Genomic DNA, 26,801 nt, shown 5'->3' on the forward strand with positions numbered 1-26,801 from the left:
CCCCACCTTGTCTCAGTCAAATCCCTCGAACTCAGCACCGCCTTCCTAACCTACAATCTTCTTCCTGACCTGTCCGCTCCCACCCCACTCCGGCCTATCACCCTCACCTTGACCTCCTTCCACCTATCGCATTTCCAACGGCCCTCCCCCAAGTCCCTCCTCCCTAACTTTTATCTTAGGCTGCTGGACACACTTTCCTCATTCCTGAAGAAGGGCTTATGCCCGAAACATCAATTCTCCTGCTCCTTGGATGCTGCCTGACCTGCTGCGCTTTTCCAGCAACACATTTTCAGCTCTGATCTCCAGCATCTGCAGTCCTCACTTTCTCCTCATCTACTAGTCAGCCCTGTGAGCACCAGCTCCTCTCCCTACCACATGCATGTGCTGCTATGGGACCTCAGCAGACAACAATTCCAGTATAACTTTCCTCATTCATACTACAAAATTAACTATATATGCAAAACTTAACGCAATTAATTTCAGTCTTTACTGACATCAAACAATAAGAACAGACCTGGAAAATAAAATGCTATTATTCAACCACACAATTGTAAGTGAGAAAGGTATTACAGGAAGAAAAACAATAAGACAGTCATTAAGTATGAAATATGATGTAAAATAGAAGCAATTAAATGAAACAACACAAAGCATCTGCTGCATGATTCCATCTGCTTCTAAAATGTTCACAGTTGCAAGAGAATTGATACATGTTTACTGTTATTGGAAAAGCTTTGCTGCTTAAACTGACTGGCATTTGATTGGTATCATCCTAACAGAACTGAACTGAACTGAACAGAATTGTTTGCCATTTCGTGACATTAGTATCCACACAAAAAGCTACTGATACAATGACTGCAATTGCATATTTTCCACATTCATACAGATAGGAAGCCAAACAATTGATCCTTAGGATTAAGTTACAAAATTACATAATTTAAATGATGGGTTTTTTATTGGAATTTACTTTATCTTTTGTTCTATATAGTTTCAAACTGGGTTTCAATCACAAACATCTTGGCTTATTTATCTTCGGAACTGGTTGTAGGTTTCCACGATAAATATTGTGATGTTACCCAAACATAGATGGCACTCACTGGTCCCCAGACTCTGGGTGCAGCTGAGGTATAGGCAGCAAAATAATTTGGTCAGAATTAGTGACTAAGGTTCACTTCATAAAGATAGAATGGCTTTTTAAAGACAAATGAGAGTTTTCCCAGCTACTCTGCTTTGTTTACAGTCAATATTCAGCATTTCATGGTAGAGAAGCACTTTGTATGGAAGAAGAGTGTTAAAAAGCCAAGGGAAACAAGCCCATTCATATTCTAGCACCAACAGGAAATCAGGAACTGTACGTCATACTGAGGGCTTTCCAAAGACATCTGCCCCTCTTCCAAGCATCTGAATGCAACTTTATCCATCAGACCCATTATTTTGCTAACTGTTTTGAGTGATTTGCAATTTCCACTTGAACATCCTCTACAGATATCAAATTAATTTTCCTCCATCAATAACATCACAGCAGGGGCACAAAGAGCAAATCTTCTGTTTCACTCTCGAGACAAACACTCGTTGAGGTTACGATTGTTACTTTGAATTATACAGTCCTTAGTACAGCTTTTGCTGAAAGCTAGTTTCTTGAACAAGTACATTAGCAACTAATTGACAGATAGATCAGACAGAACAACTTTTACATATCAATGTATTTTGACAACTTGCAAAATGAACATTAAAAAAATTAAATAGCTTCCAAAGTTTCTTGTATGATGTACAGAGCAATGGGTACACTTAAGCAATGCTCTGAATTTGTAGCAAGTGGAAATGGCTTTTAATTCAACATAAAGCAACCTGATTTCTACACAGGAAGAAATGCCATCATATTATGTAATGCGTGGTCAGTTGTGTTTTACTGGATATAATAATAGGGAGGATTCTGGGCAGTCACAGATGGCTCTCCATCCACCCTCAGGCCTTGTCTCTGCTCTCCCATGGCATCCTGCGTTCTGCTAAACACGTTTCCTGCCCGCATTACTCCCTGTCATAACAAACAATAGTTGTACACCATCCACAGGGTGAAAGCTGTTAATGTTTTTATGTTTTTCTAGTTCATTCCATGGTTTCATACCCTCCCCCCGACCTTTTTTTTGGGGTGTGATAGCTCCTTGGATGTATCAGCTGTCTGGCTGTTTTTCCTAAAGCTGCTAAAAGGTGGGGGGTGGGCTGTCCTAGTTTTCATCAAAAGAACCCTATTGTCAACAGGAGATAAGACTCAAAATATAAACCAGGCATCTATAATCCGATGACTCCACATCCACCTGGTCAAGGAGAGTGCGCAGATCTTCCCAGTGTTGCTCTTCCATCTGGGATGCTATCAGAATATCATCCACGTGTTGGATTACCGGGGACGCCACTGCAGGCGATTCCTGCAAGTGATTCTGGAAACCTGCACGATTAGTTTGGGATTAGGGGTCTTGTGAGTGACGCACTGAGCATATTCATATTCGGTCTCCACAACGTCTCCGTCCTTTCTCTTTATCTTTATTCTGCGGGTTTGTATATGTCGTAAATTAAATGACTGGCCCTTTTTTGTATTGTCGCCGGAACTGTCAGAGTCACTACTGTCAGAGTTTTGTTTCCCAATTCCATTCAGGGTCTGAATCTTGCCAATTCACGTATTCCGAGCAAAGTGGAGCACTTGGATAAGGAGGAGGGTGGGGGCGACGAAACAGTAGATAGATTGGAATTGGCCTCCCATTCTTTTTGTTGTGCTTGTTTAGTCGTTTTTAGTTATGAGCAGACCGCCTTTAATTGGTCTTTTAAATTATTAATTTCACGGTTGTGATTAGATTTATCAATGATTTCTTGTCTCTATCTAATTTGCCCCAATAGACATAGAAACTATCGGAGATGTTCTTTATCTTTTAATTGCGTGATTTTTCACCAAACACATTTAACATTGTCCACTGCCCAAGAGGAGGTGGTACACCAAGGACAGAATATCTCAGCGGAGAAATGCCAAATGATCCAGGATAGGATTGCTGCCATTCAAACTACCATTCAAGAACTGAGACCTTTTCTGAGCCCTCTGAAATTTTAACAGAAATTGGATTGATGGTTACACACATTTAGCTCAGCCATTAACTAATCTTTTGAAGGGAAAGCAGGAATCCAACAAAACTGTCACTTTCATTCCAGAGCAGTGTTCTGCCTCCCAATAATTAAAGACGGTTCTGTGCCCATCTCCAGCTTTGGGTAACCCCGACAACGGGAAACCATTTACACTCCATGTACATGAGAAGGACAGCTACATAAAGGACATACTCATCCAAGAACATGGTGACCGACAACGCCCCATTGGGTAGTACTCCACTCGACTGAACACAGTGGCCGTGGGTTGGGCAGTTGCTTGAAGGCTACGTGTAGGGCTGTGGTGGCCACGGACCCCAATGTACTTGATCAGAAGTCGATTGTTAAGTGTCCTCACATAGTCCATGCCATGTAATCCATGAACCGGGTCTCCCAAGTAACAGTTGCCCAGTGGACACGCTGGATGACCCTAGTGAAAGCTCAAAACCTCCATCTTGTGCTTGCTTGTCCGGTCAATCCTGCTACTTTGACCCAGTTTTGGAGGAGTAAAAGGGGGCAGAATCGTGTGGAAATTCTGCAGCACTTTGATCAAGCAGCCCGAGCAGCAGCAGAAACCTTGCAGAATCTGGACTTCTCTTTACGGATGAATCTGCACTTGTTGAGAATGGCATTTGAAAAGCAGGCTGGGCTATTACCAGTTTACTGAGGTGATAGTGCAAGGCAGTTTGTCTACGGGCACCTCAGCACAGCAGGAGGAACTATGAGTACTCACAGAAGCTGGTAAAAGCGCGGAGGGAAAAACAGCAAATATTTACACAGACTCCTGCTCTGCGTTTCGTGTAGCCCATGATTTTGGACCATGATGGCAAAAAAGGGGATTCATCACAGCAGCAGGAACACTTATCCAAAACGGGGATGAAGTGTGAGATCTCCTCAAAGCCGTGCAACTGCTACAGAAAGTCTCAGTTCTGAAATGTAAAAACTCGAACCAGGAAACACACTGTAGAAGAACAAGACAATGCCTTGGCAGACCAAGCAGGTGAAAATGCAGCCTCTCAAGGTAATCACCTGAGTGGATCAACTGAACCCAAGTTACGTGCCCTTACGAACGAATTACAGAATTTGAAAACCATGCAAGAGCAACGCTCTTGAGGAGTGGATGTGGACTGAAGCAGGAATTAAACTGTGCGAGTATGGGGGGTGTCTGGAGACAGATAAACCAGTCGCACTGCAAGCATTAACTTTTGTTTTGGCACAACAAATCCACTCATGGGGACATCTGCCCCCTTTACAAATGATGGCTAGATGCCAAAAGAGCTAGTGGGAGAGAGGGTTTAAGAGACATGCATAATTGGTAGCAGACGAAAGTAAGGACTGCAGATGCGGGAGAGTAGAGTCGAGAATGTGTTGCTGCTAAAGCACAGCAGGTCAGGCAGCATCCACGGTGCAGGAGAATCGACCTATAAGAATGGTATATTTTAGGATACATTTTAGCTTGCTTGAAACTGATATAACTGATATGTTAAACAAAATGGTGTCGGGGCAGGGTGTGGTTAGCTTGGACATGGCCAAGTGTAAACAAAGCACATAAAGAAACAAAGAACAGCAAGGTAACGAACGACGTGACCAAAGGCTTGTCTCAACATGTCCCAGCAGTAACTGAATTAGGGGCAGTTGCACACATAACTGCCGAAAATGCCTCTTTTTTTAGAAAAAGGTATAAAATGCCTTGGTTTGTGTAAGCACATGGGAAAGCACTTGCAGCACTGCCTAGTGTCTAAGCACACGCTCGGGATTGCTGGGCTCCCTCGCCATGTGGTGAGAAAGAATCAATAAAGGATCTTTAATACTTCAATTTTTTTCTTGTTCTCTCGTTTTTCAGTAGGAAAGCTTTAACAGACCTTTCGGGCAAAAGCAGCTGACTGCTATGTAACATGCCAGAAGAACAATCATGGACAAGATCTGAGCCTAGGGGATGGCCTGTAGGTCAGAACAATCGTCGCCAATATTTTAATGTCACATCTGATGCTTGGCCTCCATCTAAACTTAACTTCACCAACTTCACGTCAGTGGGAACCTTTAACCACATCTAGATTTCTGACTATAACTCGGTTTGCCGCATACATTGGCATGTATTTTGTTTGCAGACACAGACGTATGCCTGGTTGCCCCCCCCGTCATGGACAGGCTCCTGATATCTTGCTTTTGCAGTTTCATTTATCCACTCCACAATACACAAACGTGCCGTCAATCACAGAAACAGAATGATTTTTTTGCTATTTTGTTCCTCTCGTACAGTACAGCTAAGCTAGCTGGAGAATCTATCAATATGGCAGCTATCCTAGAACAATCAGGCCTTTGATAAGATTAATGCTTAAATGATTGCCCTCTGAGCCACCTCTATGCAGAATCGCATAGCTCTGGACTGGATCTTAGCTGACTCCTACATCCCTGACAACTCTGAAGCAATCACCAACTTGACTGACCATATCCAAAAGGAAAATGGACAAAATTAAGCAGTTCCCAGCTGCCACTTTGTGGAACTGGGCTACCAGTTGGTTGGGAACATTGGGTATGTCGATTCTTCAAGGAATCATTCTTTTTATTGTTGTCATTCTTATTCTGTATCTCATATTTGTGTTGCTAAAATATTGCATTCAGCAAATGCCGAAGCCTGAAGTTCAGTGTTTTACTGCTCTCAAATGCGCTAAGCGACCTACATGTTGCGAGCTTGCTTTGCTTTTGGAAGAACCAAAGGGGCCGGGGCGAGAGAGAGTTGTGCAGCATATTGAACATTGGGACATTAAGCTATAGCATAACAAAGATTAAATTTGCAAATTCTAACAAGAAGGAAGCTTGCTGCTGCGGTTGAAATCAATTCGAAGCAGACATGGGCATCTTCACAGACAGATTATATACCTAGATCTAGTGGTTGGAATATGGGGAACCTCTTATAAATATATATTGAAAACAAGTGCTAACCTAGACATTGGTGGTTAGAAAATAGGAAACCTCTTAAGAGCATGCGTGATAAACAGACATTTACTTAGACTTTGTGGTTAGGGTATGATGAACAGTTTGTGGTTTGCATGAGGTCTCAATTTGAAACCATCTGATCGACATTTAATAAGAATATGAGCCGAACCCCGAATGGACACAGTTATTTTAGGCAATGATAACATAACTGTCACGGCGTCTGCTAATAAACATTTGAAACTTTACACCATTCACGATGGGTTATTTTATTAATTAGTAGAGTATCCAACATGGCTTATGAGAAATCATCATGATTAAACTGACCTATCAAACAAGTTTCCATAACCTAGCCATTTAAATGCTATATACCCAACAGTTAACTGACTCATTCCAAAACGCACTGGCTTAAAAAACATCACACTCTGGTATTGAACCAACAGTCATAGAAAGGTGACAGCATAGGAGGTGACCATTAGGCCCAGCATTTCTGCACGAGGCCTCTGAAGAAGCAATTCATCTGGTGGCACTCCCTTGCCTTTTCCCCGTGGTCCTGCAAAGTTTCCCTGTTCAGAAATGATGCAATTCCCTTTGGAAAGCCTTATCTGGCCTTTCTCCACACATTCAGGTAGTCCAGCTGAGTGATTAATAGGAGAGTGGGGCTGGGACAGACTTACCTAGGAAGGTGGTAGGTGGATATAGGTGCCAGGTAATTCTGATAAGTCAATGTGAAGGGTGGAGCAGACAGGTGGGAAGGACGATGGACAGGTAGGACAGGTCAAGAGGGTGGTGCCAAGTTGGAGATTTTCCTGCATATCTACCCACCTCGTCTACTGTGTCCGTTGCTCTCAATGTGATCTCCTGTACATCGGGGAGACAGGACACCAACTAGTGGAGTGTTTCAGGAAATATTTCTGGGGCTCATACACCAAACAACCCCACCACCCTGTGCCCGACCAGTTCACCTCCCCCAAGGACATGCAAGTCTAAGGACGACACCACCACCAAATCCAAGCAACTGGAGGAAGAATATCTCATCTTCCGCCTTGGGACCCTTCAACCGCACAGCGTCAACATTGACTTCACTAGTTTCCAAATCTCCCGTTCCCGCCACCTCATCCCAGATTCAACCTTCCAACTGGGCCCCACCCTCTTGACCTGTCTTACCTGTCCATCTTCCTTCCCATCTTTCCTCTCCACCTTCCTCACCGACCTATCACAATCACACACTCCCACCTGCATCCACCTATCGCCTTCCCAGCTACCTTCCCCCCAGCCCCACCTTCCTATTTATCTCTCAGCCCCCTTCCCCCTCCACATTCCTGATGAAGGGCTTATGCCAGAAACGTCAAATCTCTTGCTCTTTGGATGCTGCCTGACCTGCTGTGCTTTTCCACAGCCATACCTTTTGACTGACTCTCCAGCATCTGCAGTCCTCAGTTTCTCCTATTAGATAATGTTAATCTACTTAAAGCTTTTCTTCACTAATTATGTGCAGTTGTTGGGTAAGAAAGTCTAAATTTTTATTTTGTACAAATCTAGTCTGATTTGGAGTTGGTATTAAACTGAAATTTACAGCTTAAATTCTGTAGTAGCCTGCCTTAAGCAGGGATTCTTCAGGGGTTCCAAACAAAGAGCAGGTTAATTGAAAATCAGCAGAAACTGGATCCTCATTAAATGAGTCAGATAGGCTGCTGTGTTAGGAGCATATAAAACTAGCAAGCTTAGCGTGATCTAGCACCTGAGTGCAACTTTCATTGAAGTGCCAGAGCTCAGTGTTTCAGGGAGTGAAGTGAGGAAAGAAACAAAATTTTTTGTTGCTTTTGTATAATTGATTTCAACCTCCAGGAACTAATTCTTTAGTGACCACAAGAGAAGCAGCTCATTAATTAGCAAGTACCTAATCAGTGATTACAGTTTATTCTATTCCCAAGTTCAATGATGTATAACAGCTGATTTTAAGGTTAATAAAATATATAAAAACATAACTAAATGTATCTTGCACAGTGTTGATCACCTCATTGAATGATTAGATTCTTTACAGTGTAGAAACAGACCCTTTGACCCAACAAGTCCACTCTGATGAGCAACCCATCCCCCTCTGACTAATGCACCTAACACTATGGGCAGTTTAGCTTGGCCAATTCACCTGACTTGCACATCGTTGTGACTGTGGGAGGAAACTGGAGCACCCAGAGGAAACCCATGCAGATACGAGGAGAATGTGCAAACTTCACACAGACAGTCACCTGAGGCTGGAATTGAACCTGGGACTGTAGTGCTGTGAGGCAGCAGGGCTAACCACTGCACCACCGTGCCACCCAAATGAAGGATGTAAATGCACTGGAGGCAGTCCAGATGAAATTTACTAGACTAATACCTAGAATGGTGGTTGTCTTATGATGAAAGCTTGGATAGGTTAGGTGTGTATCTGCCGGAGCTTAGAAAAGTAAGCGAAGACTTGATGGAAAAATATATGATCCCGAGGGATCTTCACAGGGTAAATGTGAAGAGGATGTTTTCTTTCCTGTGAGGACCTAGAAATGGATCACTCTTTCAAAATGAGGAGCTGCCCATTTAGAACAAAGATTAGGTAAATTGTTTTGCTCTGAGGGTAGGGAGTCTTTGAAACTCTTTCCAAAGACAGTGGAAGCAAAGTCCTTGAACATTTCTTAAGGCAGAGATAGATAGATTCTTGTTCAGCAACAAGCACAAGCTCCAGTCTACTCAACCTCTTCTCATAAGATAGTTCCTCTATATCTGATATCAGGCGAATGAACCTGGAAAGCCTCCAATGCGTTTCATGTATTTACATCTTTCCCGAAATAATGAGAGCAAAACTATTTATTATTTTCCAGCTGTGGTCTGACTCGTGCCTTGTATCCTTCTCCTACCTTTTTTCTCATAAATTGACTTGTGGGACATGGGTGTCGATGGCTGGCCAGTATTTATTGCCCATCTCTAGTTGCCCTTGAGAAGGTGGTGATGAACTGCGTTCTTGAACAGCTGCAGTCCACCTGCTGTAGCTTGACCCGGTACCTTAGGGAGGGAACTCAAGGATTTTGACCCAGCAACATTGAAAGGATGACAATATATTTCCAAGTCAGGTTGGTAAAAGGCTTGGAGGGAACCTTGCAGATGGTGGTGTTCCCATTTATCTGCTACCCTTATCCTTCGAGTTGGAAGTGACCATGCGTGTGGATGTTCGGTGAATTTTTGTATCTTGTATCTTGCCGGTTGCACACACCGCTGCTACTAAACGTCAGTGGTGGAGAGTGTGGATGGTTGAAGATGTGGTGCCAATCAAACGGGCTGCTTTGTTTTGGATGGTGTTGAGCCCCTTGAGTGTTGTTGGAGCTGCACCCATCCAGGCAAGTGGGGAATATTCCATCAAGATCCTGATTTCTGTCTTGTAGACGACTGACGGGCTTTGGGGAGTCAGGAGGTGAGTTACTTGCTGCAGTGTTCTTAGCCTCCGACCTGCTTTTATAGCCACTGTGTTTATCAAGTGTGTCCAGTTAAGTTTCCTGTCAATGGTCAGCGCCAGGATGTTGATAGTTGGGCATTCAGTGATGGTAACACCACTGAATGTCAAAGGGCAGTGGTTAGATTGCCTCTTGTTGGTGATGGTCATTACCTGGAATTTGTGAGGTGCGAACGTTAGTTTGCCACTTGTCAGCTCAAACCTGGATATGGTCCAGATCCTGTTGCATTTGAACATGGACCTTTTCAGTATCTGAGGAGTTGCAAATGGTGGACATTGTTCACCGATGATTGCACATTCTTATTTCTGACATCACAATGGAGGGAAAGTCATTGTTGAAGCAGTTGAAGGTGTTTGGGCCTAGTACATTGCCCTGAGGAAATTCTGCTGAGGTGTCTGAGAACGCAGATGACTGACCATCTTCCTTTGTGCCTTGCATGACTCCAACCAAGTTTGCCCGCAGATGGCCATTCATTCCAGTTTTGCTAGGGCTCCTTGATATCAAACTTGGGTCAAATGCAAATCCCTACTCTCTCCATTTTCCCAATGCTTTCTGTCTCTCTGAAGGTCACTTCCCCACACCTCTGCCCTTCAATCACTGCTTTGCCCCTGGTCCTCTAATCCTGTTTGACCCATACAGCAGAGTTGAAATAAAAACACACAGTACTACAGAGACTCAGCAGGTTTGGAAGCACCTGTGAAAAAGGTGGCGATGTTGTGCATCTAAATGAATCCATTCGTTTCAAAATGTTGTCTTCTCCTGCCACAAACCTTGTTGAGTTTTTCCTTGTTTTATTTAAGGTTCCCAGTGTTTTGCTTTCACTATTCCAAACTTAATCCTGGTCTCCCAATGGCAAGGGAGATCAATGGTTTATATAAAGCTTTGAGAGAATCCATCGGGATTTTGATACTGCGCTTTTGTAGAAACCACCAAATGCATTGTAATGGAAAAAACATTTTACAAAGAACATGCAGCACAAGAAAAATCTGCTGTTTGCTTCTGACCTTGAGATAAGCTGGAGAACAGACAAGCAGCTGCCAATCCAGAGAATCTTTCAATGTCAATAATTAGTAGCTATAGGATTTTGCAATCATTTCAGCTTATCCCCACAGGGGCTTCCTGAGCAGCAACTATAAAAGCAAACTTAGTGACTAACACTATAATTCTGCACACCCTAGACTCCCTGAGAACAATGAAAATCAGTCAGCAAGCACGGCTAATCAAATGGTTAGGTTTCACATCCAAGTTTCAAAAGCACAATTGCTGGCATTTGACTTCACTGATTCCCCTTTCTCTCTGAATTGTGACATGTTGTCCTAAACTTGCCAGGGCTTTTTCAGCATGATGGCTGAAATGGCATTCTGCGCTTTACACCTTCTGTAGGCTAAATGGAAGAAAGCATTTAATTAAAGTCTTTGATTGTTTCCATTCCTTTCTTGAATTATTACTATTATTTCAAAGATCCCTGGCAGCTTGGTGTGACTAGAAGCAAATCACAGCTACGAGAACAAGGACCAGCACTCCAAGTAAAATCTAACTTATTTCACCAGTAGATACAGAGCTTGTGAAACCTACAGAACCAAAACATATCTTGTGCTAATTTTCAGCAGAGCTTTCCTCCACACCACCAGCAACATCAGCCTCACAACAAACCACTGAAAATGATGTACTCAATTACCTTTCGGGTGTTTACCAATGTAAATATGGATGGTGAATTGAGAATGAAATGAACCAGACACAACATAATTCTTACTAACCACAAATCACAGTCTCTGTTGTCTAAGATGTTTATAATGTAATGAGATAGCAAATTACATGTTAAGAAATATTCACAGCACATCTATCTTGGACATATAAACTCAGTTACACTGATAGATAATGGATATTTGTGCCAATGATCATATTTAACATATTCTGATACTGGCAGGACATAGGAATTGATGCAGTTTCTAGTAATTTAACATTCCTAGTTTAATTGATTACAGAGTACTTGAACACAGTTCTCCAATTTCCAATCATAGTTCTACAAAGGCAAAACTATTTACAAATTACTATTTTGTAGTTTAAACCAGCATTGTTAGGCATTCAAAGAAAAAGTTAAACAGACCCTGGAGTTGCAAGTCTCCATGCTCTATCTTCATTTATGGAACGCTTTCACTTCATATCTCGCATATAAAGCATTTACAACTCACCATATTGTTTGTGCAACTATCAGCAAATTGCAAAGAAGAATACTCATTTTAAAAACAGCCCATCCAGTTTACAATTTGTACTTGAGGTAGACACATCGCCTTCTTAAATTTACTTTAATGGTGTTAAACCAATTTAAAAAACCCAAGTAGAAAGATAAAATCTCTACAATATGGACTCATCCTAGACAAGAGAAGCATATTGGAGGGAATAAATCTAGTTGCATACTTTTCTGCAGCACAACACAGATTTACAAAGATTCTCTGGATCTCTATGCAGGTTGTGGCTTTCATTGAATGTTCTTCACTGGAATAATTGAAGAATGCTGTGCAGACCACGCAAGATAGGAGCTCACAACACTGCTTGCCATTGGAGAATCAATTCAAGTCTGTGTAATATGAATAAATCTCATCCCCTGTACCTGCAATGACTTAACTAGTGGTTTATCAATAGCATTCTGCCCATTTCTCTCAGCACAATAAAAATCATGGCCAAAAGCTGCAAACCAAGTCAAAATTCTATCACTATAGGCAAATTGGGAGGGTGGAAATCTCATGCATTTTGAGAATTAAGAGGAGATTCTGATCAGGGCTCCTTCAGAAAAGACAAGCTGTCCTTCCGTTCTGACAGTAGATAGAGCTATCATAAGAAAACAAAGCACATCACCTTTCACAGCCATCAAGTGCAGTATGCTGAAATTTAATGGCCTTGACAGTCACCTTGAGTCAAAAGGTAATTTATTTTGTTAAAATGTATTCTGGAGGCTCTTGTGGTGCTTTGGTAGTGACCCCCACCTCTTGTCCAGGAGATCTTGGTTCAATTCCACCTGTTCCTGAGGTATGTAATAATGTCTTGGATAAGGCTGATTAAATAAAAAACAGAAAGTATTCTGATGCCCAAACTAAAGTTGTAAATGCTTTATTTGACACATGTTGAAGTGAAGCCACTACAGAAACAGACATATATCATGGAGAAGGCATAGGGTAATGGGTGATGCACCAGACATTTGGAGTGGAGGGGCACCAGGGGGTTGCCAAATAATTAGGATGTCAGCTGCGTAGGACTAGGGTGCCATGGGTCAGACGCAAGACAAGTGGAGAGTAGAATGCCAACTTGTGGGAAGTGGGAGGTGGAATGAGGTCAGTTTTAGCGTCAGTCCAGTGAGGGTGAGCAGGCGTATTTATGCATTTAGTCATCCAACATTTCATGAATAACTAGTTACTTCATTCCATCTGAACCCTCAGATTTCTCAACCTAAATGTATAATTTCGGAGGGTTCCATGCATAGAAGAGTTGCCCAGCGAATCTTCCATTTTCCAGGCAATTGCTTCAGGTTGCCCATGCGTTAACACTGGAAAAATGTTTTCCTGGCCAGTAGAAAATCCAGGGCCATGTATCCTTTCATTTTGTAGCGGTTACAGTAATTCAGCATAATGGGTGGGGGTGGCGGGGCTGTTATGGCGGTTTCATTATACTGTACTCCTTTTGCGGCTGTAAGTTGAAACTAGCAAGAGTCACAGAAAATGTCATTGAATTTTCTGCATAAAGTTCTGTATTCGTTTGGGCGCTAGTTTAAAAAACATCATTTGAGAAGCCAATAATTGGTCTCAGTTCCAGGATGAATCCACTTCCATTCAATGTAGGATTCTAGGCTTGAAATAATTTTCTTGCCCTTTAGGATGAGTATACAAAGAAGTGTTTGAAGGCAAACTTTGAGAGACAAAACTAATGGGTTCTGGCATAACAAGCAAGTGGTTCTGTATTTTTAAAGAAAAGTCAGTCATTTAAAATCCAGTTATTTGCAAGGCCCATTGACCTGATTGATAATGGCTGTTTTGTCATAAATTCATTTCAATTGCACTAATCAAACAGGAGTAATCTTACCCCTCTTAAATTCAAAAAGGAGTATATTTTAAAAGGCTGTTATTTTAAAAAAAGTTATATTTTAAAATACTGTCTAATTGCACTTGTCCATGGCAGACTGTGTGTGTGCAGCAATAAGAAAAATGTTTCCCATAACGGACACTCTTTCTGCCTCAATAGTTGCTAATGTTCAATATCTGAATAACCTCTACCTTGTTGGGTAAGCAAATCATATTTGCCATTCTTTTATAAGTTGCCATTCTTTGCGTTCCATCAGTCAACAATAGGATGCAGGCTTTTGGGTGACAAAATACTTTGGGCCATTGGGTCGATTTATTTTTCTATGATAGTTAACACATACTGACCTTCGTGAAAAGTGACAACAATCACGTTATTATAAACCTATCATGTGACATTCTGGAAAAGTGCACAGATGTGTTTAATGGTAATACCTATTGTCTTTCAAAGAGAACAAAATGATCATGCGCCCAGAGAAAAACAAAATGAAAATTCCAAATATTGACACTTGTATTCAATTGTATCTTGAGGTATGAAGAAATGTGTTTGAATCCACTGGTCTAAAAAAAAACTAATGACTTAGTGATTTCTATTCTCATGTCTCTACAGCTGATCAGATAAGAAAAAAAACTGCTCACATATTTGGGACAAAGGGAATTAGTGATAGAGTACAAATTGCTAAGTCAGTTTTGCTAAGGGGTGGTTGAATTTTTCCATCTTTTAGCCTGTAGGCGTGTTAAGCTCAGAAGAAAAATAACAGCACCAGCCAATTTGAATGTTCAACTGCCTGATATTTTTTACAGTAGCATCAATTGGTTACTGGCAACAAGATATTTCCCTCAAATTCATTTTAGGATGCATTAGTTATAATTCTTTTTAAGTATCTGATACCTGCACAAATGTAGAATAGGTTTGCAGAATAGGGAAGTGTTCTAATTTCTCTGAGATAGCTTACACAAGCAAGGTCACATTAATTCATTATTAAGGTTAAGTATCTACCTTCAGGATCCTTATCAATATCTGTTTGTGTTGCTCCAGTTACAAACATGCACGGAACATTCTCCCACACAGTGATGACTCAAATGTTCCTTTTGCTTAACGTTCAGTAGGATTAGACTGTCCCAATGTTCTTGGAATACTAAATAAATCAAGTATATTAAAATCAGTGTCCTGTATACATAAATCTAAAATTAAATATTTGCATTTTGGATCAATGTGTACCCCATTGCATTACTCTGCAGGCAAGGCCAAATGTTGCAGTTACTTGGCAAAGTAAATATTCTTATGTCAGCTGGATTCAAGTTATTGCTTAATTTGCTGTGAGCTTCATTACATTCAAGTTCTTTTATAATTTTATGTATGGTTGATGTGGTTCTGTTCGTCGAGCTGGAAGTTTTTGTTGCAAACGTTTCGTCCCCTGTCTAGGTGACATCCTCAGTGCTTGGGAGCCTCCTGTGAAGCGCTTCTGTGGTGTTTCCTCCGGCATTTATAGTGGCATGTCCCTGCCGCTTCCGGTTGTCAGTTTCAGCTGTCCGCTGTAGTGGCCGGTATATTGGGTCCAGGTCTATGTGTTTGTTGATGGAGTTTGTGGATGAGTGCCAAGCTTCTAGGAATTCCCTGGCTGTTCTTTGTTTCGCTTGCCCTATAATGGTAGTGTTGTCCCAGTCAAATTCATGTTGCTTGTCGCCTGCGTGTGTGGCTACTAGGGATAGCTGGTCATGTCTTTCGTGGCTAGTTGATGTTCGTGGATGCGGATCGTTAGCTGTCTTCCTGTTTGTCCTATGTAGTGTTTTGTGCAGTCCTTGCATGGGATTTTGTACACTACATTAGTTTTGCTCATACTTCGTTTTGGTGAGTTGTTGTCTGAGAGTGGCTGTTGGTTTGTGTGCTGTTATAAGTCCTAGTGGTCGCAGTAGTCTGGCTGTCATTTCAGAGATGTTCTTGATGTATGGTAGTGTGGCTAGTCCTTTGCGTTGCGGCATGTCCTCGTTCTGTTGTCTCTCCCTTAAGCATCTGTTGATGAAATTGCGAGGATATCCGTTTTTGGCGAATACCTTGTATAGGTGTTCCTCTTCCTCTTTTTGCAGTTCTGGTGTGCTGCAGTGTGTTGTGGCCCTTTTGAACAGTGTCTTGATGCAACTTTGTGTGTGTGTATTGGGGTGGTTGCTTACATAGTTCAGGACTTGGTCTGTGTGTGTGGCTTTCCTGTGTACCTTAGTGGTGAATTCTCCGTTTGGTGTTCTCTGTACCCTCACGTCTAGGAATGGGAGTTGGTTGTCCTTTTCTTCCTCTCTAGTGAATCGGATTCCTGTGAGTGTGGAGTTGATGATCCGGTGTGTATTCTCTATTTCCGTGTTTTTAATGATTACAAAGGTGTCATCAACGTATCTGACCCAGAGTTTGGGTTGAATTTGTGGTAAGGCTGTTTGTTCTAACTTTTGCATTCCTGCTTCTGCTATGAGTCCCGAGATCGGTGAGCCCATGGGTGTTCCGTTGATTTGTTCATATACCTGGTTGTTGAATGTGAATGTGTTACTTATGTAAAATGAGTTCACTATGAAGTAGAGGGGGAAAATGTTTAGCCTAATCTTTTAAACAGAAAATTAACATGAACAGACAGGCCACTTGTTATACTTAGCTGGTGACTAATAGGAGTCAGTTAAAATTAGTCCTTTGTAAGTCACTGCTACCCTATATAGTCAACAACATTGCTACACAAATTCAGGAAAACAAAATAGTAAACTTTTCATTGCAGGCCTTAGTCAGGAACTGACTCCATTAACAAAAATATGCTTTTTTCTTTGTAAAACCATGCAATATTAACAGTTAAGTGTAATAATTAGGATATGGACAAGTCATGTCAGAAGAATCAAGATCTTTGCCTGCCAAATATAATGTTGATACAAGTAAGTATGTGCAGCTATAATTTGATTGGATACTACAAACATACATTTTTACAGGGGTGTTTTCTCATCTGTTATAACTTTGAAGTCAATATGGACAAGTGACCGGAGAAAATCCAGCCTTGCCTGTCACTTTGGCTGAAATGAAAATAGAACACTTAACTTGCAGTAGAATACTGAAGATATCATTCATGTTTAGTTGTGATTTGTGGGCCATTACAGTAATGGCAAAAATCTAAGGTCAGACTGCTATGTTGATACATGGATCAATATGTTGCTTTGGAGTTGATCTTTATAAAGGTTGATGCCGTCGGGTGTGATGTCTCCCATACCAACGAGTATTGATACGTTCTAACATAAGTATAATACCCTATTACTTTAAAACAAAAATGCAAAGAGCTGTGGATGCTGGAAATCAGAAACAGAAATTTCTGGGAAAAATCAGCAGGTCTGGCAGCATCTATGGAGAGAAAAGCTTTGGGTCCAGTCACCCTTCTATAAGAACTATACAGAACAACAGAACTTACTTCTGAAGGAGGGTCACTGGACCCCAAACACTAACTCCACAGATGCTCCCACATCTGCTGAGTTTTCTCAGCAATTTCTGACTATTTTGCTGTTTTGGCAACTGATCGTTGGACAATAAAATGGTTACTTGGTGTTTTGATAAAATGAAAGGAGATGTTTTTTGGTGCAATGACTTACAATAAGAAAAATGTAGCAGCAAATTAAAATCAGTAACAGCCAATTATAAAATTAAATAGTTTCAAGACAATTATTATTACATCTGTGCATACTTTCAGTGATGACATGTCAAATGATTGATCCAGTAGAATTTGTTAATATTGTTCAGACCAGTCTTTTATCATTAAACCAGGCATAGGCAAAACGAAAGGAAGGTAACTATCTGCCTGGCAGAAGTTCATGCCATTATGTAACTAGCTTCAAATACATGTGTATAAATAGCCCACATCCTCTTAATGTTCTTGCTCTGAGGGAACATAGCCCACGTGGCAGGTTGATCTAAGGAAGCAACGTCACCATCTGAAAAATGGCCCAGGAATGAACTTGCTCTCGGGCCCAATGCACTGGCATGCCTGCCTATTGTGCCATCCAATCTCATGATGCAGTACTGCGCTGGCTAAAAACATAATAAGGCTAACAAGTAAAAGGTTAATCACGAACAGACACAGCGACTGGATTAAAGGATGAACTTACTTGGCTCAACAGTGAATACTGCCTCCATTGAAATGGACACAGATGAGAACAAAGGATAGGAAAGAAAAAAGAAAATACATGAAGAGGGATGAAATACAGATTATACAGAGCAAAAGAATGATGTTTTAACGATAGAAATGAAACAGAGTTTTCTTCAATATTTATAAGGTCAGCAGTGATTACAACAAACAGACTTACTGCTCATTATCGAGGTCAACTGCTGACATTTCCAGCATTGGAAGTACTAATGATGGTAATAAATTAGTATATAAGTATTTAAATAAAAGATAAAACATAACGTTTAAATAAGACTCGGTGTAGTGATGAACTGTGGTTTTGTTGGAAACTAACAATGGAGCACAAATGCTTTTTTCCCACGAGTTACTTCCTCCATGTGTTTCCCTGTGGTTAACAAAGGACAGGTGAAAGCATTTCATTTCACAAGTCTCATGTATCTGCAGCATGCAGGTATCACAAGAACAAAAGATTCCCAATGAAACTGAATCCTATTACATTATTCATTGCTAATTTGTACCAATGGCAAGTTGATGATCAAATTAACATCATACATTTCTTCAAACTTACTTTGTGACCATCACATAATTAGATAATTAAATAATACACACATAATAAATAGGGAGTTTGGACCACCAGTTTTGCATAACTGGGTTTATATCACCACCTGCTTCCATGCTGGTAAATTATGAGATTTTTCAGGTCCGTAAAACATACTGATCAAACAATTAATGCTGCAGTAGTATTGCCAGAATGTATGACTCATTTCCTGCCTTCTTCCATGAAATGTTTTGAAGAAAGTACTTCTAGGAATTAGCTAAGAAGATGCAAACTTTGTTTGAAATCAGGTTTACGATTTCTGATGTTCAAAACAAAAGAAACACCAAGATTAGTTCTTCTGTTCACTGTATTTCTGCTACGTAATTATTGCTACATAATTAATACTTCTTTGAGTAAATGTATGCACTTGTCAAACAAATTATGCAGAGTTTCAATAAAAAAGGAAATGGAATTTTCAACTTTGCTTTAAATGAGGAGTTACATCATGAATGTATTATAATAATAAAAATATTGATTATAATACAATAAATGTCAATGCCAGGCTCCCCGTGTGACTCAATTTTAAAAGAATGCATCTGCTTCCACCAATGTAACACTCCATTTATACATTGAAAATTTGCATTTCTTAGACCGAAACTGAAATTAGCTTTTAACACAAAGTCAATTTTGCAAAATATTTTACATCAGGAAGAAAAGACCTTCAACTCTTTTCTCAATACTGATTATAAACCAGAATTCCAGAGGTAAAATCGCACTGACTTTAGGTAACTGCTTGTCTTAAACACCTAAGTCGAAATTTGAAGTTTCCCAATGAAGTTCTTTGCAAACATTTAGGACGCACAACAAATACCTTATTTGTACAAGTGATTTGAACATTGAACAAAACAAAATGTTCTATTTGTTCCAATGTTTGTAAGGCCTCAATCTTCACTCTGTCCTGCTCTCTTAAGAGAAAAAGATCTATTTTTAAAGAACTAACACTTTTAATATGAAAACATTATGCTGATGCATCTGTAAACAACACAGGAAAGACTGAGAATCAAATATTAGCAACATGTTTTAAGTGAATACATTGATTGAAATAATAGTTAACATTCTGAGTTATATTTGATGCTACAATATAACAGCAACTCATTTAGGAGGGGTCATTTCTATCTCAGAATAATAGTTTCTTAAAATATTTTTCCAAGAATAATGATAAAGCTAATGAGTCTAAAGGTTTAATTTGCATTTCCTTGTGGATTTAAAGCAACTCTGCAATGAGCAGTTTAAAGTGTATGATGAAGGAACCATCATGTACTTACGAACTGGTTCTGTCTTGAACTTAGTGATCTGGCTGGCATCACCAATTCCTTTTCCATTGATAGCAGATAACCGCAGACTATACATGGTTTCTGGGGTTAGTCCACTCACCATAATCACATTATCTGAACGTAGGACTGTCAAATAGTAAATGCAATTATGTGTCAGAAATAAATTGATCATGTACAATCACATTGCGTTGACCTATCACAGTTCTTAAAAAAAGGAATTGTTTGAGAATTGATGAACAGACATAATAAAGGCATACATGTAGACAATCCTTGTATTTTACTTGAGTGTTGGACAAAGGAAATGCTATGTGGAAAGACTAAAATCAAAACCTAGTTTGTGAAACACTGAGTTATCCTGAAAACACAAAATTCTAGTTTGTGCTTTCTGTCTTGATTCATTCTCAATTTCAATGTCAAACATAGTTTTCAGTATGTTTGGTTTGTACATGTACTGAAAACAAAGTATAATTAAACATTTTCCTGATCTTGCCAGTGATATTAGGGATGATAATTACACAATATCAAAGTGCTGTTAATAATCCATTCACGAAGTTGTTTCATTGCATTAGCTGACACAAATTTACTTGAACTTATATCATCAAGAATTTGTAATGTTTGAATAATGTCTTGCATTGTATGTTTTAGTTCAAGTAACAAAGTGTGTCTTTGGCAAAAATAGTTAGAAGCTATAAATCTTAGTAATTCTGTGCCTCTAATGACGTTTCCAATGGAGAATGTTATATTTTTATATTGGCAGAAAAAAAACTTTTTGAGCAATAACAAGAGAAACACAAAGCAACTGTGAAAATTATGATCAAATACTGAAGAAAGAATTCATTTTTCTCTGTTTGGTCAAGATACTGATGTTTATTGTATCTCTTCAATATTCAAACAAGCAATTGTTTTCATTTTGACTGTCCCATCTTTGATGATTAAACATCTTGCCAATCCTACAAGTCTCCCGATGGATGCTTTATGATGTTGGCAGAGGAGCAACAAAAATGGATTTGACTAACACACCCTTCACATTGTGATCTTCACATGTAAAGAGTGGTTAACCCTTTGTTTAAGTATGACAGTGTCTTAAAAAGGAATTAAGTTTTGAAATTGGAAGTAGTGCAACCTTGGTGTCATTTCTTGTTCATTCTTTACTTTAGTGTAGTCACCAATGAGCAACATTATATTTGACTGGAAAATACTTATTCAGTCTCAAGACAAAATTACTTCAAATCAGATTGCTCTTTGAATAGCTTGAACGATCCTTCAAAATTGCATTTTAGGGCAAATGGCTTGACTTTGCTTGTTGTGCTTGAAATATTTACAGAATACATGAAGTAGAGAGAATTTTACATTGTCTAGTGGCAACATAAAGACAAAATGTGTGCCTTTGAGAAAAGTTGGGACAAGGAGTCTATGATTTGTCATTTATTCAAATAGTGTTTAAGAACTTGAGAATGATAAAAACTTCTGTTCATCAACCAGGCCTCTCTGTATGGAGATATCAAATAGCAGACCTGGGAATTGGTATGTTTGGCTATTGAAATATTGAAATTTGTGAAAAGCCCATCTACATTCAGACTGAATTGCTGAACATAATATATCTTATTCTGATCTGTATGGGAAAATTCTTTAATGTTTATTGCCACAGATACAAACTAACATAAGATTCCCAAAGGGATTTTGATGATATTTGCTGAGACTAACTTCCTCCATAGTAAATCTTTTGAAACCTTGTTACTTTTACAGAATATGTACATCCTTCATTTATTCAGCAGCGTAATTTCTGTTGGTAAGTCCTGTTTGCCAAAAGAAAACCCCAATGAGTTGGAAAGAATACCCAATACAAGCAGTGAGCAGTCCTAACTGTTATTGACAATTAAATACCAGTCTTGGTTGAAGTACATTTTCAACCTATGCACCTATGTAAATGTTGATGTGAAATAATCAGAGAATCAGAACCTCCACTCTCTTTATGAAGCTCTGCATTTTAAGCATTATAATGGAGAGTACCTGACTGTTCTAGGTCATTGATAAAACAACAATCTGCATACAAACACCACTCTAATTAGAAAAACTACATGACAGACACTTTACATTAAAAACGCTGTATAAGGAAGATTTTTGGGATTGGGCTCATATTTCTCAAGTTTCTGACTATTTTGCTCCCTTTATGGTTTGTGACTGCCAAAAAATGATAGCTTCTTCAGAACTCTCTAGTAATAGGATGTCTAATAGGGTTGTGTCTAATTATTTAACTTTCCCAATTATTCCAGTATTTTTCATCAATGATAGGCTGCGCATTTTCTTGCAAATCTTTAAAAAAAATGCAAGATCAAGTATCCTCATTTTGGAGTCAATATCAGCCCTATTCAATATTTATACCATCTTTCTGTTTAATCATTTATATTCCAATGTCTCATAATGCAATAATAATTGTGTATTTATTGAGAGCATAGCATGCCTATACCTTTAAATATATTCATATACATAGGCTGTGCAGATTAAGATTATGAATTACATATATTTTTAAAAAATGATGTGTTAACAGGTAGTGCAAAGATAATCCGTTTTGAATCATTAGACATTTTTCACTTGTGAAGGTCACTAGCTCATTTGTGACATCTTGTGAACTCATAACCCCTGCTCACCAACACTCTATAATGATAATAATATAAACTAGCTTAAATGTCTCGATGCACACATTACCTATTCTAAAATCTTGCATTCTAACATAATGCATCACTATAATTTGCCAATCAGTAGATAAATTGTAGTTCCTCAAGATATTCAATTTCTACAGGTAGCAAATGAGATCCAAGTCAAGAACAAAGGAGATTCGAAGCCTCGGCTGAACTGAGCTCACCAATCTCGACTAGATTCAGTGCCATTATTCTCAAGGCCATGAGGGAAATATTCACCCAGTGTTCTTGTATATTCTCCAGTAAATCACTTATGACGTGCACGCATTTGTCTTGGTTCTGATCTTTTCTGAGCTGGAATAAGGTTCCAGGACAGTGCTAATTAGTTCACAGAGTAATAACTCCATCGTGTCCCAAATAAACCACACATCATTTGAGGAGAAAGGGAGCAACTCGTGGGTGAAGAGGATTCAAAGTTCCAACCACTGTTATAAAGCAGATGTACCGTTTGGATACTGTTGGGAGAGACGGCTCACCAGGGGAAGGCAGCAGTAGCTAGGTTCATGGCACAGTGGCTGGCTCTGCTGTACAGAAAGATGGAAAAAATAGACTGAGAGGGCTTTAATCATAGGGGATTCAATTGCAAGGGGAGTAGATAGGCAGTTCTGTGGTCAAAAACGAGACTCCCAAATGATATTTTGCCTCCCAGGAACACGGATCAGGAATGTCTCTGATTGGCAGCAGGACATTCTGAAAGGGGAGGGTGAGCGGCCAGCTGCATACTGGCACAAATGATATAAGTAAAAAATGGGATGAGCTCCTACAAGCAGAATTTAGGGGGTTAGGGGCCAAATTAAAAAGTAGGACCTCATAGGTAGTGCTATCAGTGCCCCGTGCTGGTCAGAGTAGAAATGAAAGAATAGGCAGGACGAACGCATGGCTTGAGAGATGGTGCAGGTGGCAGGGGTTCAGATTTTTGGGACATCGGACTGTCTACACCGAGATAAGACTGGAACTATTGTTCTGGGGGAGGGGGGGGGGGGCTTTTGCTAACGCTGTTAGGGAGGGTTTACACTAATGTGGCAGGGGGGTGGGAACCAAATGAGGCGGTTAGTAGACAGCAAGGAGGTAGTAACTATTCCTGTAAGGAGCTAGATACTGAAGTCAGCGTGACTAAGGGGAAGAGTAGGCAGAGAGCAGATGATGAATGCAAAGGGACAGGTGGTCTGAGGTGCATTTGTTTTACGCAAGAAGTACAGTCGGTAAGACAGATGAACTGAGGGCTTGGATTAGTACCTCGAAGTATGATGTTATTGCTATTACTGAGACTTGGTTGAGGAAAGGGCAAGATTAACAACTAAATATCCCAGGATATCGATGCTTCAGGCGGGATAGAGAGGGAGGTAAAAGGGGTAGAGGAGTTGCATTACTGGTCAGCGAGAATATCACAGCTGTGTTGAAGGAGTGCACTATGGAGGACTCAAGCAGTGAGGCGATATGGGCAGAGCTCAGAAACAGGAAGGGTACAGTAAAATTGTTGGAACTGTACTACAGGCCCCCCAACAGTGAGCGTGAGATAGAGGTTCAAATATGTAAACAGATATTGGAAAGGTGTAGGAGCAAGAGTGGTAATGATGGGAGATATTAATTTTCACAAATTGACTGGGATTCACTTAGTGTTAGAGGTTTAAATGGAGCAGAATTTGTAAAGAGCATCCAGAAGAGTTTTCTAGAGCAGTATGTAAATTGTCCAACTCGGGAAGGGGCCATACTGGACCTGGTGTTGGGGAAAAAGCCTGGCCAGGTGGCTGAAGTTTCAGTAGGGGATTACTTTGGGAATAGTGATCACAATTCTGTAACTTTTAGAATACTCATGGACAAAGACAAGAGTGGTCCTAAAGGAAAAGTGCTAATGTGAGGGAAGGCCAAATATACCAAAATTCGGCAGGAGCTGGGGAATGTGGATTGCGAGCAGCTGTTTGAAGGTAAATCCACATTTGATATGTGGGAGGCTTTTAAAGACAGGTTGATTAGAGTGCAGGACAGACATGTCCCTGTGAAAATCAGGGATAGAAACGGCAAGATTAGGGAACGATGGATGACAGGTGAAATTATGAGACTCGCTAAGAGGAAAATGGAAGGATACATAAGGATTCGGTGACTGAAATCAGATGAAGCTTTGGACGTATACCGGGAAAGTAGGACCAATCTGAAATTAAGAGGGCTAAAAGGAGTCATGAAATATCTTTCGCAAACAGGGATAAGAAAAATCCCAAAGCTTTTTATTCATATATAAAGAGCAAGTTTGTAACTAGAGAAAGGGTTGGCCAACTCAAGGGCAAAGGAGGGAAGTTGTGGGTGGAGTCAGAGAAAATGAGTGAGATTCTTAACGAGTACTTTGCATCAGTATTCACCGATGAGAGGGACATAATGGAGGTCATATCTGTTAAGACCCTAGCTATTTCCTCTCTCACTTCCCAGGTTACTTAGAGACGTGAGAGGGGAAATAGCTGGGGCCTTAACAGATATCTTTGCAGCATCCTTGAACATGAATGACTTCCTGGAGGACTGGAGAATTGCTAATGTTGTCCCCTTGTTTAAGAAAGGTGGCAAGGATAATCCAGGTAATTATAGACCGGTCAGCCTGACATCAGTGGTAGGGAAGCTGCTGGAGAAAACACTGAGGGATAGAATCTATTTACATTTGGAAGAAAATGAGTCCATTATCAGTGATAGGCAGCATGGTTTTGTGCAGGGAAGTTATGCCTTACTAACTTAATAGAATTATTTGAGGAAGTAACAACGTTGATTAATGAGGGATGGGCTGTAGATGTCATATATATGGTCTGCAGTAAGGCATTTGATAAGGTTCCCCATGGTAGGCTGATGGAGAAAGTGAAGTCTCATGAGGTCCAGGGTATACTAGCTAGATGAATAAAAAACTGGCTGGGCAATAGGAGACAGAGTAGTAATGGAAGGGAGTTTCTCAAAATGTGACCAGTCATATTCCACAGGGATCCATGCTAGGATCACTGTTGTTTGTGATATATATAAATGATCTAGAGGAAGGTATAGGTGGTCTGATCAGCACGTTTGCCGATGACACTAAGATTGGTGGAGTAACAGACAGTGAAGGGGACTGTCAGAGAATACAGATAGATTGGAGAGTTGGGTGGAGAAATAGCAATTGGAGTTCAATCTCGGCAAATCCGAGGTGTTGCATTTTGGAAGAGCCAATTCAACAGCGAATTATACAGTAAATGGAAAATTGATGTACAGAGAGATCTGTGTGTTCAGGTCCATTGTACCCTGAAGGTGGCAACGCAGGTTGATGGAGTGGTCAAGGCGGCATATGACATGCTTTCCTTCATCAGGCGGAGTACTGAATATAAGAGTTGGCAGATCAGGTTACAGCTGTATAGGTCTTTGGTTCGGCCACATTTGGAATACTGCGTACAGTTCCTGTCGTCACATTACCAAAAGGATGTGGATGCTTTGGAGAGGGTGCAGAGGAGGTTCAGCAGGATGTTGCCTGGTATGGAGGATGCTAGCTATGAAGGGATTGTGATTATTTTCATTAGAAAATCGGAGGCTGAGGGGGACCTAAATGAGGTCTACAAAATCATGAGAAGTATGGACAGGGTGGACAGCAGGAAGCTTTTCCCCCAGGGTGGGGGACTCAATTACTAGAGGTCACGAGTCCAAGATAAGAGGGGAAAAGTTTAAGGGAAATATGCATGGAAAGATCTTTAAAAGAGGGTTGTGGGTGCCTGGAAAGCATTGCCAGCGGAGGTGGTAGAGGTGGGAACGGTAATGTCATTTTTTATGTATCTGGACAGATACATGAATGGGCAGGAAGCAAAGGGATATAGATCATTGGAAAATAGGTGACAGGTTTGGATAGAGGATCTGAACTGGCACAGGTTTGGAGGGCTGAAGCGTCTGTTCCTGTGCCGTTATTCTCTTTATTCAGTGATCCTTGGGAATGCCCAAAAAGAGATATGGGCATCAGGTAAGAGGGCAGGTGACCAGGAAGGCAGGGGAGCAAATGCCAGGATGAGGAACACTGAATAATGGAGACCAGGATCTCGATGGATGGAGAGTGCTGACTTACACCAAATTAATAGAACCATTTCCTTGCTGCACTGGAGACATGAGCCACATGGCACGCAGGAGGGTTTGCAAATGCAGGCCTCACTCCACAGGCACAGGGACATTGATGATGTGGCATCATTCAAAGCACACGAGCAGACGGCAAGTTTGCACCATCATGTACAACTCCACTATGGGAATGCTGTGGAGTTACTCTGGGGAGAAACTCCTCCAATCGCAGACTGGTCCTTTCCAAGGTGAGGCCAGGTTCGGGCTGAGGTTTTGGGGTGAGAGCGTGGTTTGCAGATAGAGTGTGTCTTATAAAGAAACAGCTCAGGAGAGCGAGCACAAGAACATAAGAGAGAGTGTGTGTGGGAGGGTAGAAAGAGGTGTGGGGGAAGAGAGGGGGGAAGAGAGAGAGTGCACACGTGTGTGTGTGGAGTGTGA

General features: G+C 40.6%; 1 protein-coding gene across 22 annotated transcripts in view; it reads right to left on the reverse strand.

Moving 5' to 3' along the window:
* LOC122540675 (neural cell adhesion molecule 1-like) overlaps positions 1-26,801 on the reverse strand; it is a 508,029-nt gene that overhangs the window by 83,031 nt on the left and 398,197 nt on the right. For 10 of the 22 annotated variants that reach the window (XM_043676739.1, XM_043676737.1, XM_043676732.1 and 7 more), the window contains one exon: positions 19,615-19,749. In XM_043676739.1, coding sequence (XP_043532674.1) covers positions 19,615-19,749 — 135 coding nt within the window. Of the gene's footprint in view, positions 1-10,916; positions 10,920-17,734; positions 17,753-19,614; positions 19,750-26,801 lie in introns of all 22 variants that reach the window. The other 12 variants (XM_043676725.1, XM_043676720.1, XM_043676730.1 and 9 more) reach the window with 2 other exon arrangements.

The sequence above is a fragment of the Chiloscyllium plagiosum genome, chromosome 35, assembly GCF_004010195.1.
Source record: "Chiloscyllium plagiosum isolate BGI_BamShark_2017 chromosome 35, ASM401019v2, whole genome shotgun sequence".
In the NCBI taxonomy this organism is placed as follows: domain Eukaryota; kingdom Metazoa; phylum Chordata; class Chondrichthyes; order Orectolobiformes; family Hemiscylliidae; genus Chiloscyllium; species Chiloscyllium plagiosum.